This window comes from Nicotiana attenuata, unplaced genomic scaffold (genome assembly GCF_001879085.1).
Source record: "Nicotiana attenuata strain UT unplaced genomic scaffold, NIATTr2, whole genome shotgun sequence".
Taxonomy (NCBI): Eukaryota; Viridiplantae; Streptophyta; class Magnoliopsida; order Solanales; family Solanaceae; genus Nicotiana; species Nicotiana attenuata.
In genome coordinates this window covers 73,760-87,091 of record NW_017671220.1, presented here as the reverse complement: position 1 = coordinate 87,091, position 13,332 = coordinate 73,760, and the positions used below count along the sequence as shown (strand labels likewise).

General features: G+C 37.6%; 1 protein-coding gene across 1 annotated transcript; it reads left to right on the top strand.

Annotated features, from left to right (window-relative positions):
- Window positions 1-5,455: 5,455 nt before the first annotated feature.
- LOC109206782 lies at window positions 5,456-7,183 on the top strand. The gene is made up of 2 exons (XM_019369646.1): window positions 5,456-6,003; window positions 6,405-7,183. The coding sequence occupies exons 1-2, from the start codon at window positions 5,708-5,710 to the stop codon at window positions 6,574-6,576; spliced, it is 468 nt and encodes a 155-aa protein (XP_019225191.1). The 5' UTR covers window positions 5,456-5,707; the 3' UTR covers window positions 6,577-7,183.
- Window positions 7,184-13,332: the final 6,149 nt, after the last annotated feature.

Below are 13,332 nucleotides of genomic sequence, written 5' to 3'. Positions count from 1 at the left end.
GAACAATGGCTGCCAACTCTAGATCATGAACCGGATAATTCTTCTCGTGGATCTTCAACTGTCTCGAAGCATAGGCTATGACTCTGCCATCCTGCATCAATACTGCACCAAGCCCAATATGGGAAGCATCACAATAGACTGTATAAGGCCCTGAACCTGTTGGCAAAACCAATACCGGTGCCGTAGTCAGAGCTGCCTTGAGCTTCTAAAAGCTCGCCTCACACTCATCCGACCATCTGAACTGGGCACCCTTCTGGGTCAACCTGATCGTCGGGGCTGCAATAGATGAGAACCCCTCCACGAACCGACGATAGTAGCCTGCCAATCCTAAGAAACTCCGAATCTCTGTAGGTGATGCTGGTCTAGGCCAGTTCTTGACTGCCTCAATCTTCTTCTGGTCAACCTGAATACCCTCTACTGATACGACTTGACTCAGGAATGCAACTGAACTCGACCAAATCTCATACTTCGAAAACTTTGCATATAGCTGACTATCCTTTAGAGTCTGAAGAACCACTCTGAGATGCTGCTCATGCCCCCTCCTGGCTGCGGGAGTATATCAATATATCATCAATGAACACTATCACGAATGAATCCAAATAAGGCCTGAACACTCGGTTCATCAAGTCCATGAAAGTTGCTGGGGCATTTATCAACCCAAATGACATAACCAAGAATTCATAATGCCCATGCCGAGTGCGGAAGGCTGTCTTACGGTCATCGGATGCCCTAATTCCTCAACTGATGGTAGCCAGATCTCAAGTCTATCTCTGAAAATACCTTGGCACCCTGAAGCTGATCAAACCAATCATCAATCCTCGGAAACGGATACTTATTCTTGATTGTAACCTTGTTCAACTGCCGGTAATCAATACTCATTCTCATTGATCCATTCTCCTTGTTAACAACAATGCTGGCGCACCCCCAGGCAAAACACTGGACCTAATGAAGCCCCTCTCAAGCAAATCTTGCAACTGTTCTTTTAACTCTTTCATCCCCGGCGGGGCCATACGATATGGCGGAATAGAAATGGGCTGAGTGCCCGGAACCAGATCAATGCAGAAATCTATATCCCTGTCGGGTGGCATACCCGGCAGGTCTGAAGGAACAACATCAGGGAAATCACGAACAACGGGCACAGAATCGAGAGAGGGAACCTCAGCACTGGAATCCAGAACATAAGCTAAATAAGCCAGACACCCCTTCTCAACCATACGCCGAGCCTTCACATACGACATGACACTGTGGGTAGAATGACCTGGAGTCCCTCTCTACTCTAAACGAGGCATACCCGGTAAAGCTAAGGTCACAGTCTTGGCATGACAGCCCAAGATAGCGTGGTAAGGTGATAACCCGTCCATCAGCAATATAACACCGAAATCATCCATGTCCAGAAGAATCAAATCTACACGAGTCTCAAAAACTCCAATAACTACTATACATGAACAATGGACGCGATCTACCACAATAGAATCACCTACCAGCGTAGGCACATAAACAGGGGCACTCAAAGAACCACTAGGCATGACCAGATACGGCGCAAAATAAAACCGAAGCTTTTCTACCACAAATCAAAACAATACCTGAACCTCCACCTCTAGCATCTCTACCTCCACCTCTAATGCCTCTACCTCCACCTCTAGCAACTCTGAGAGATCTGGACGAGTCCCTCAATGAACCTCCTCACTCTCCCTCACGGGGGGAGAACTATGATAAGAGCATGACGAACCAAGTCGATGAATCTGATCTCGAGTCAAAGCTGGTGACCTAACTGGTATGTGATGTTGCTCAGCTGAAGAAGCGGTACATGACCTCACCATTCGCGAAGGGACAAGAGTAGAGGTTTCAATTTAGCATTTGAGAAACAAAATCGCACGACAGGAAAGAACAAATGTGAAACTTTTCCTAACTCTATAGCCTCTGGGGATAAATACAGACGTCTTCGTACCGATCCCTCAGACTCTACCGAGCTTGTCTGTGAACTGTGAGACCCATGTAACCTAGAGCTCTGATACCAACTTGTCACGATCCGGAATTCCCACCCTCGGGAGTCGTGATGGCGTCTACTAGTGGGAGCTAGACAAGCCAAACCTTAATTACCTTTTTCATTAACGCATTACCTCTTTTAACAAATATCAGCAATCGCATGCAAACGATGGAATTTAATAATTAAGCGGAAGTCTTAAATTAAAGAAACTGAATAAAAATGCGGAAGTACAACATAAGCCTCTACCCAAGAACTGGTGTCACAGTGTCACAGACTATCTAAGATCTACTACATACAAGGTGTGAAGAAAAATACAATAAACTGTCTCTGAACAAAAGATAATGAAATAGTGAATGAAGATAGAGGGAGACGCCAGGGCCCGCGAACGCCTGCAAGTCTACCTTGGGTCTCCGGGTGGACTGAAGGAAGCCCTCCAACTACTGATGCTGTCCAATACCTAGATCTGTGCAAAAGAGCACAGAGTGTAGTATCAGCACAACCGACCCCATATGCTGGTAAGTGCCTAGCCTAACCTCGGCGAAGTAGTGACGAGGCTAGACCAGACTACCAGATAAACCTGTGCAGATATATATACAAGTACAACAAAATAATAGCGGAAAGTAAACAATTAAAACTGGGAGGGGAACATGCTTATGGGATAGCAGATAAAACAGAATATCAGGAATAACAAAAGAAACTACATCTGATTTCTTCTAACACAGAATAAGGGAAAACAAACCACTTTCACTTGTTTCAATTTCCTCTCGTTGCAGGCGTGCAACTCGATCCCATTTCTCATAATATCACGTGGTAGGCGTACCACTCGATCCCATTTCATAATATCACGTGGTAGGCGTACCACTCGCTCCCATTTCATAATATCACGTGGTAGGCGTACCACTCGCTCCCATTTCATAGTATCACGTGGTAGGCGTACCACTCGCTCCCATTTCATANCATACCAATTTTTTCTTTATACATACTCTTTGTTACACTTAGAAGTTGCTTTAGAAACTATCAATTAGAAACCAATTTCTCTCTTGTTGAGTTTGAAAAAAAAACCTTTCACATTATCTAATGATTCAAAACTAATATTCTTCAACGAAAAAGCAATTATACCCTTGCAATATTGGCTTGACGACAGCTCTATGAAGGGGTTTCAGCTTATACCCTTCAATTTCTTGAATGTGCTAAATTGAAATTAATGATAGCAATTGTATAGACAAAGTTTTGTTATTTGTTTGATGTCCATTTATGCAAATTGACTCTTCAAACAAATATTCTTCACGAAGAAAAAAGAAACAACTTTTTTTTTTATTTTTAATATTGACTGATTTTTGATGTTTCTTTCTCCAGCATGTATGTTTACTTTATTATATATGTAAGTAAACTTTTATTTGGTTTTGTAGACTCTTTTTTGTTATTTTTATAAACGTAGTTGTGTACCCTATATATTACATTTATTTTAAAAGAATTTTAATTTATTCAAATCTAGCTACAGTGTTTCAAAGAAATATACTTATAGAATTTTAAATGTGAAAGAGTTTTATAGTTATATGGAGTAATTTTTTTTTTTTTTGCTAGAGGCGAAGTAGTATTTAAATAATTAGAAAAAATAACAAAAGTTCCTAACATGATTTCATATGATCATTTTAACCGAATTAAGTATGATAACATGATAAAAAAAGATAAATTTTATTTTTAATTTAAATTCGAATTTTAGAACTTTATCTATAAATTCAAAATTATCTTTCAATTCAAATTCCGTTTATATTATATTATATTATATTATATTATATTATATTATATTATATTATATTATATTTAATTAAAATAGTCAAATATAGAATAAAGTTACCATATACTATTGACATTTATTAGTTTGCCACTTGGCTTAATCACAATGTCAATTATATATGGAAACTTTATTCCTTTAATATATATATATATAGACAATTATATATGTTTACATATATTATATATATATTATATAATATATATAATATTATATTATATTATATTTAATTAAAATAGTCAAATATAGAATAAAGTTACCATATACTATTGACATTTATTAGTTTGCCACTTGGCTTAACCATAATGTCAATTATATATGGTAACTTTCTTGCTTTAATATATATATAGATATAGATATTGATTTTATCCAGTTCAGGTAAATATTGTTTAAAGCATACTTAATTATATTCAAGACTTCAAGTAGAGAACCTATGACATTATGGGCCCGTTTGGCAATTAAAAAAATTATTTTGTTCCGAAATCAATGTTTTCTCAGGAAAATTTCAAATTTCACTTAAACTTGAATTTCAAAATTTTTTGGAAATTTGAAAACTCCGAAAAACTATTTTTTAAAATTTTCACTTCAAATCATCAAAAATTCAAAAACAGTTCCAAATTGTATTCATATCCAAACACAGTTCTAATTTTCAAAATTTTCACTTTTTTTCTGGAATTTCACAATTCTTATGTCTAAACGCCAGCTATATCTTCTTGGACTCTATGTATAATTATTGAAATTCCTATTCATTTGCAGTAACTTAACATTACTAACGAATCATATTATTTACATTGTACCCCACGGAATGGGGTCATATTATATAAATCCATAGATGTACAAGTGTAATGTTTTAGATTTACTGATGATAGCCTAATAGAAACTATTCGATCGTTTCAATTTCAGATATTAAAATGCAAAAATGGGCAACGGATTTGATCTACTTTGTCTAGTCCTCATGTGCAACTTGGTAGATCCTCGTCTGCGACCAATTTCTATTATTTTAAGAGATACTATTCCTACCGTTCCCATTTAGTTGCCAGGATAAGATTTTATTCGCTCATTAAAAAAAAAAATAAGAAGAGTAATTTGACTAATTTATTATTTTTTCTATCTTTTTTTAATTTTTGTCTATTTATGTCCCTCTTAATTCTCAAACAATTAATACTAAGGTTAGAGTTTAAAAAAAAAATTAAATTATCTATTAGTTTTCTGAATTAATTAGTGTTATTTGGGAATTAAGTATTTTTAGTATACCTGACATCTAAATAGATTCTCTTTTTTTATTTCATTTTAACAGAGAGAATCTTAAATTGAAAGAGAAGTCCTTCCCTAGATGATACCTGGGTAGCTGGTATCTCAATAATTGCGTAAAAAAATAGAAACTGCTGACATGGCCTCGTAATAATAATGTGAGTACTTTAATTAACTCCAGTATACAAATAGAGTAACAGAATTTTAAAATTGCCTGGTCTCTTAAAGAATACTTTTAACTGTTTGACTACAATAATACATAATAATTGAGATTAATAAGTTAAAACAAGATATAATACAAACATGTTACAACATATTTAAGTTCATTGACAGTACAAAAGTTTTTTACACTATTGATGAACTTTGACTAATACTCCTATTATTTACATGACAAAAATATGACATAAATTAGGGATGGAGTGAATAACACTTACTCCATAAGCAATTGAACATAAATTCAACGGTCCATATTCTTTCCTAGCTCTCCGGCTCTTAGTTTATATCTTCCCACATTTCCCCACTCTCACTTCTTCCTTTCCTTCTTCTCTCTAATTAAAAACCTCTCTTTTCAGCCATGACCAATCTCTAGCAAAGCTGCAAAACAAAACCCTACCAAGAAACAAGAGAGGAAATCGAGAACAGGGAAGCATAATAAAAAAGAAAAACAAGAAAAAATGTTGCTAGGAAAGAGGCCAAGGCCACCAATAAAGAGAACAACAAGCATGAAAGAATTCACCTTGGATCTTAACATAAACGATCCTTCTGTAGCCGTTGTAAATTATCAACCCTTTGATCCTCTCAACCCCTACAACTTCACTGGTTCCGTCCCACCAGCTTCCAACGGCCAAGATCAACGCTTAATCTTGACTCGCAGAAGATCAGCTGATTTTGTTGAAACTGCCCATTTCCTTAGAGCTTGCTCCCTCTGCAAACGCCAGTTAATCCCTGGTCGTGACATCTACATGTACAGGTATACAGGTGTATACGATTTAACTTATATACTCTATGAGGAGCCTTAGCGCAATTGGTAAAGTTGCTGCCATGTGACCAGGAGGTCGCAGGTTCGAGCCGTGGAAACGGCATCTTGCAGAGACACCTTGTGGTCAGGTCCTTCCCTGAACCACGCCCATAGCGAGAGCTTAATGCAGAGGGCTGCCACTTTTAACTTATACTTGTTTTCTATGTTACTAATTTCATTAATTATTGCCGATCACATGTAGTTATTTTCTAGGCAATCAATTAATAAAGATAAAATTATTCTATCAATTTATAGGGGTAGAACTCTTTACATATATGTAGATAGCTAGTTACTTATGTATTCTTTTTTGTTGAAATCTATAATAAACTTATTTGTGGTTCTTTTTTTTTCAGAGGAGATAGTGCTTTTTGCAGCCTAGACTGTAGAGAAAAGCAGATGAAACAAGATGAAAAGAGAGAGAAGTATCCGAAGGTTGCAACTAGGAAAAAAGTTACTAACTCAGCCGCCATGGCCGCCGTGGCAAGCGGAACAGGATCCGACGCTCCACCTCAGGCCAGACCGTAAGCCGGTCGCCGTATAGATTATTACCTACATATAATCACGTTGTTGAAATTAGATAATGAACAAATATTCCAGCTGATGTTCAAGTACCCACTCTTATACATGCTATCAAAGATGTGGGATTAAGATGATGCCGATGAATTGTATAAATATTTCTCTTTACTAAACTCTATGAGCTGGTGGATACTGGGGCAAGTTTTTGAAAGTTTTCATTTTAAAGGTGGATCCAGTATAAATTTGTATGCAACTTTGAACTTCCATTTCCAAGTCATTTTCTTTTGTTTTGTTTGTGCTGTAATCATGGGTTAATGGATCGAAAAAAATGGAGTAGCAGTTTTTACTGCTCCAAGTTTTTATCTTTTAAGTTTTGGAGTCTTTGGTTTTTTTCCCATCCTTATTTGCATTTGGTAGTCCCTATGTTCCCGTTTATGTGAACCTATTTCTTTTTTGGTCCGTTCCTAAAAGAATGACACATTTGTAAATTTGTATGCAACTTTGAACTTCCATTTCCAAGTCATTTTCTTTTGTTTTGTTTGTGCTGTAATCATGGGTTAATGGATCGAAAAAAATGGAGTAGCAGTTTTTACTGCTCCAAGTTTTTATCTTTTAAGTTTTGGAGTCTTTGGTTTTTTTCCCATCCTTATTTGCATTTGGTAGTCCCTACGTTCCCGTTTATGTAAACCTATTTCTTTTTTGGTCCGTTCCTAAAAGAATGACACATTTCTAAATTTGGTAACAATTTAGCTTGAACTTACAATCCTACCTTTAATGAGAAACTTTTATAACCACACAAATACTCTGGGCCCCTTTTTGACTTGTCTAGGACCACAAATTCTAAAAGTCTTTATTTTTTCTTAAACTCCATGCCCAGGTCAAACAGGTTCACATAAATTGGAACGGATGGAGTATTTAGTATTCCCTCAGTTTCAAATTATTAATTAATTAGTCGTGATTCTAAAAATAGTTGTCTCAAATTTTTTGCTCCCTCCGTTTCATATTAAATGAGCTACTTTCCTTTTTAGTCTGTTGCAAGACAAATGACACGTTTCTAAATTTGGAAATAATTTAACTTTAAACTCTTCATTTTACCCTTTTTGCCCTTAATGAAAAGCTTTTATAGCCACACAAATGGCATGACCCCACAAATACCCCTTAAGCTTTTAAACCACAAGTTTCAAAAGTCTTCTTCTTTTTTCTTAAACTGGACATGTAAAAAAAAATATGACAAATAATTTAAGAGGGAGGAAGTAGATCAATAAATTATGTAACGGTTGTGTAACACAAACTTCTCTCTATCTTTTTCTTTTTCCATTTTACTCGGTAAAAAACATGATCCAAATTTTGTTTATATAGTTCAGTATGGTTTTAATAAGAGATTCCTGGTCACGTGTGAAGAATACTAGTACCTCTTATTCCTCTTATTGTGGTACATCTGGAATAAGATCCAGCCTTTGCTAGTTCGGTAATAAAATATTCATTTTCTTATTTTAGTACTGCCACCAAAACTGGATTTAGGTTATTGTTCTTATATTTCCTTATAATTTGTGGGCGAAGCATTATAATCTTCCATTCAAATGCAAATAGTGCCTTTCATCTTGTTAACCTCTCACTTACAGTTGTATAGGTCCAAATTTGACGACCACAACTACTACTGAGTATGATAAGGAACGGGGTCATCATGGTATAGCGTCCCATGGTCGTTATAAAAGGCAGCGACCAAAAGTGGTTAACGAATGCATGACGTCTGCAGTAGTGTAAGCATAGTGGGAGACAGTAGGAATACACTTTTCGAATATTCTTTATGTTGTACCTTTTTAGGGTTTAAAAGGGGATTGTCCCTTTTAAATAGGGGCAGAACACTTTGTAAGGGGGGATCGAAAAGTGAATACAAAAGATAACTCTGTTCATTGATTACAAATCTGAAGTTTAGCATCTCTCTCCGATATTAAGAAGGATTCTACCATCATCTAAACATCATCTTTTATCTAGGTCAATCGCATTCATTACGATTGATTTCTACATCTAAGTCTTCACATTTATGAGCATTTATTCGATTTGAATAGACTCATTATATCATTCATCTTGCTTATTCCTTCCATCATTTGATCTAGGTTTTACTATGCTTGACTAAGATTGACTTCATCATCATTATCAATTGTTTTAATCAAAAAAGATTGACTTCTTTTAGCCAAACAATAGTTTTTTGGGGCATATTGGGGATTATACAGCTCTGCTAGTTTTGACAATATGGTTATTCTAAGGATGGAAATTCTTTGAAAATATCTTTAGCTTTCTAAATCGATAGTTAGTTGTTCCGTATAGTTACTTTCGGTGGTGGGCATGTCGTTATTATTATTAGAACGATGTTATGTCATCCCAAAGTCCGTAAATTTTTATAGATTTTTGTTTTACTTTTTTACTTTGGGCGGCATGTAATATTTTGAGTTAAACGAAAGTTGAGAGTTGAAACACAAATTGTTTGAGCAAAAAGTATAGAACCCTTTTGTTGACTAATTACTAGAATTATAGAAGGTAAATCTTAGCCAAACATAATTAATCCCAGATCAAGATATGCAAGGTGTAAAAATAAAAAGGAAGAAAGATTGAGAATGATATTTCTTCGTGTAATAGTTATACATCAATCATGTGCGATAAGCTTACATCTAGGACCGATTTGCAACATGAGTATGGGAGAAACGAAAAGGGAAGAGGAGGGGTTGTTCTTCCTTTAGAGAATCTCTTTATTGTCTCCCCCCCCCCCCCCGGCCCCTTTCCCTTGGGTTTAGCTACCTCTATTTATATTGACAGCTTTCCCATTTGTCCCATGGTCATTGACCAGCGTGCTTCCTCGTTGCTGCGCCTTCTATCGTTTGCTTGACCACTTCATCCGTTCCGCAACGTAAGCTTTCTTACGGTCTGGCCTCGACGATGGCCGAGGTGCTCTTTGTCATTTTGCCTTGTGCGACTAAGACTCGGTCGACCCCACATCATTCCTCTTAAGGATGATTAACCCATGGTCAGATTTTGACCCATACAGTTAGTCCCTCCATCCGATGGGGTCGCTTCTTGGCGGGCTCAACGGACGGACTTTGTTGATTTGTGAGTTAGGAGAAATCTGATCGTTGTGCGTCAAACGAGACCCTTAGGTTGAGGAGGCGGTTTGCAGCGTCATGAATGCCCTTTATACCGTATTGCGGCGCATGTCTCCTAGGCACCGTATCGTTTCCCCTGCCTTATCAGTTTTGATTGGCGGCTCTCGGGTTTCTCGCTTAGGACATTTATGATCCTATAAATAGAGGGAAAACGCCATTCTTCCGCTACACTTTCCGACTTATCAGAAGGGTGTTATTTCAAGCTAAGTTCAAAATGTTAACCCGTCATGATTCGAACGAGGTCAAATTCTTCTGTTGGCGATTGCTCTTGGCAGTATGGATGTTATTTCGAGCTAAGGTCGATATGTTAACCCGTCGTGATTCGAACGAGGTCGAATTCTTTTGTTGGCGATGGCTCTTGGCCGTAGGGTGTTATTTCGAGCTAAGGTCGAAATGTTAACCCATCGTGATTCGAACGAGGTCAAATTCTTCTGTTGGTGATGGCTCTTGGCCGTAGGGGCGTTATTTCGAGCTACAAAAGAGTTCTATACTTTTTGCTCAAACAATTTGGCGCTGTTTGTGGGGATTTCTTAGCCAAATTTCCTAGTTTTCTTTAGATCTAGAACCAGCGAAACACCATCACCTGTTCGAAAGAGCGGTAAATAAACCTTCGAGGCAACAATACTAACCTAGATTAGGCTGCTACATAAAAGTAGAAGTTATAACCAATATCTACGCAAAACCCACATCTCGCCAGTAACGATAGATTTGGTACAACATAAATACGTTCAAAATAGGATCATGGTCATCTGGCGTGACCACACCCCCATTTGACGCATTTTACTTGTATACATTAACCCGCATTCCCAACCTTTATGAGAGGACGGCAGCTTGCTGCGCGGTCCTTTGAAGGAATGGGCACACCCTGCCCTACTTTCACATTCCCTCATACATTGGATGGTCCATAAATGAAGTCTGACATGCTTCCTTTGTTGTGGGTACAAATCGAACGAGATCGGACCGGGACTCGATGCCAATACTTCATCAAGTGAGGTAGGCTCAAGTCGCGCGAAGCTTAGGCGCTACTATAGACGGAGCTAAACGCAGCCGCCAATTCAAACATGGCAGAGCAAGTAACATTACAACGTCGCTCTTTTCGCTGACCCGTTGGATCGAGAAACGGAAAATTTCATGTTGGTTTATCCATTGTTGTTGGTTTAGACAGGAACGCGAGCACTTGCATGGGAAAGCGAGCAAATGAGCATTCCAACTAAAAACAATGGAAGAAAAATTACTACAAAAACCATGGGAATGTCCGGCACCATTTCAATACCGCAATCCCTGAGAAAGGACACTCCTCAAGTCGTACCCTTTCTCCCTCACCTAGGTTCCATCCTAGTTAGTCCCTCTCGGTAAGATTTCTAACAAGGCGACGAAAGGGGCGTCTCGAGGTGCAAATATGATTCATCACCCCGCCTGCCGACTACATCCCCAGATCGGGCGACGAAAGGACTATATACGTGGAAACTTCTCCAATATATGTATGAAACGAACATGTACAGCATTCTCCCGTGACTGAAACAGAGCAACATTTTGTACTCCCCATCAAGGTAGCCTACAACGCAAACAAAATTAAGCAAACTGGGACTCACCCAGGAAACGTATCGTTTTCTCCAATGCAAGCAAAATTAAGCAAACTGGGGCTCACCCAGGAAACGTAGAGGCTGAGCAAAATTGGGGTTCCCCCAGGGAACACCCAATATTCTCCAGTAAAAACAAAACCAAGTACGCCAGAATTTGCTCCGACGTACGCATAAACAGTACGGTGACCTGTGAAATTCTCCAAAATCTCAATCACAACGGGTTAACATTTCGACCTTAGCTCGAAATAACATCCCTACGACCAAGAGCCATCGCCAACATAAGAATTCGACCTCGTTCGAATAACGACGGGTTAACATTTCGACCTTAGCTCGAAATAACACCCCTACGGCCAAGAGCCATCGCCAACAAAAGGATTCGACCTCGTTCGAATCACGACGGGTTAATATTTCGACCTTTCGAACTAATTGCTGGAATTATAGAAGGTAAATCTTAGCCAAACATAATTAATCCCAAATCAAGATATGGAGGGTGTAACAATAAAAAGGAAGAAAGATCGAGAATAGTATTTCTTCATGTAATAGTTATACATCAATCATGTGCGATAAGCTTACATCTAGGCCCAATTTGCATCCTGAGTATGAGAGAAACGAAAAGGGAAGAGGAGGGTTTGCTCTTCCTTTAGAGATTCTCTTTATTGTCTCCCCCCTTTCACTTGGGTTTAGCTACCCCTATTTATATTGACAGCTTTCCCATTTGTCCAATGGTCTTTGACTAACGTGCCTCCTCGTCACTGCGCCTTCTATCGTTTGCTTGACCACTTCATCAGTTCCGCAACGTAAGCTTTCTTACGGTCTGGCCCCGACGATGGCCGAGGTGCTCTTTGTCATTTTGCCTTTTGGACACGACTACGACTCGGTTGACCCCACATCGTTCCTCTTAAGGATGATTAACCCATGGTCAGATTTTGACCCATACACAAATATTTATTGAGGTGTTATGAATGGAGAGTCCTTGATGTTTAAAGATATGAAATTCGTCTTCACAAGTGATGCAAGTTAGACAGAAAGACAAATATATAGCTACACATCTCTTTTAACTTGGCACTATTTTGATTTAGATACCTAAATTCTATGTCTCTTCTAGTGGTCGAAAAATAAATTTAAAAAAAAAAGTTATCCATCAATATTATCCACTAAAAATGGATAACCAATGAGTTTAACTTTTACATTTGCAAAGACTCAAGTTCGGAGTTTCTCAAGTTTTGGAGACTATGAATTCTTTCAAAAGTGATAATATTCAAGAAGCTATGGATAATATGTATATCTATATTATCCGCCGGTTAATCCATTTTCTATCTGTATTAAACATGAGTCGGGTAGGATAATTTATCCATTTTTTATTACCCGTTTTCAATTCACTCATATCTGACATGACCAACCCGTTTTTCACCCCTAGTCTCATTTATTTTTATTTCTTTTGGTAAATAAAATATTTTATTACCAAAGAAATATATATAGCTCAAAACAAAAGAAATTAGAATCTAAAGTTGGACATAGTCCCAACTTTCCAACATAAGCAACCTTCTCCTACCCATTTGGAACTACAAATACCTCAAGATATGCATCTTTTCAAAGATAGAAATTAAGTTGTTCTATTATTTTTGTCAATCTTGGATTCAAACAAGCTATGTGAAACACTTCTTGAATAATCTGTTTCACAATTACTCCTTCTTTGTTAGGTTTTGTCCTAATTTTTTACCATATTTGATTTTCCTATCTCTTGAAAGAAAAGACAACATTTTTACCATAATTGAGTTTTCCTGCTTGTAGAAGGAAATTTTAAATCTCCCATGGCTAGTCCCTTTTCTTGTAGGAAAAGATTTGGACTTCTATAAATTGAGGATAATTCCTTCTCACTCGGTCGCATCAACAATGTAGCCATATAGGGTTTGAGAGTCGTGTTTAGGGTGAGAACTTTACGGGACAAGTGTTAGTATGTCACTTATGTTTGCCTCTTCGTGAGGTTGTTCTCTCGATATTTTGTACTCTCTTTTATATAGTGG

Bases quoted from the DNA above. Each gene is read 5' to 3' on its own strand.
- LOC109206782 (XM_019369646.1), top strand. From the start codon at position 5,708: ATGTTGCTAGGAAAGAGGCCAAGGCCACCAATAAAGAGAACAACAAGC. The intron at 6,004-6,404 runs GTATACAGGTGT...TTTTTTTTTCAG, and splicing joins CGTGACATCTACATGTACAG to AGGAGATAGTGCTTTTTGCA.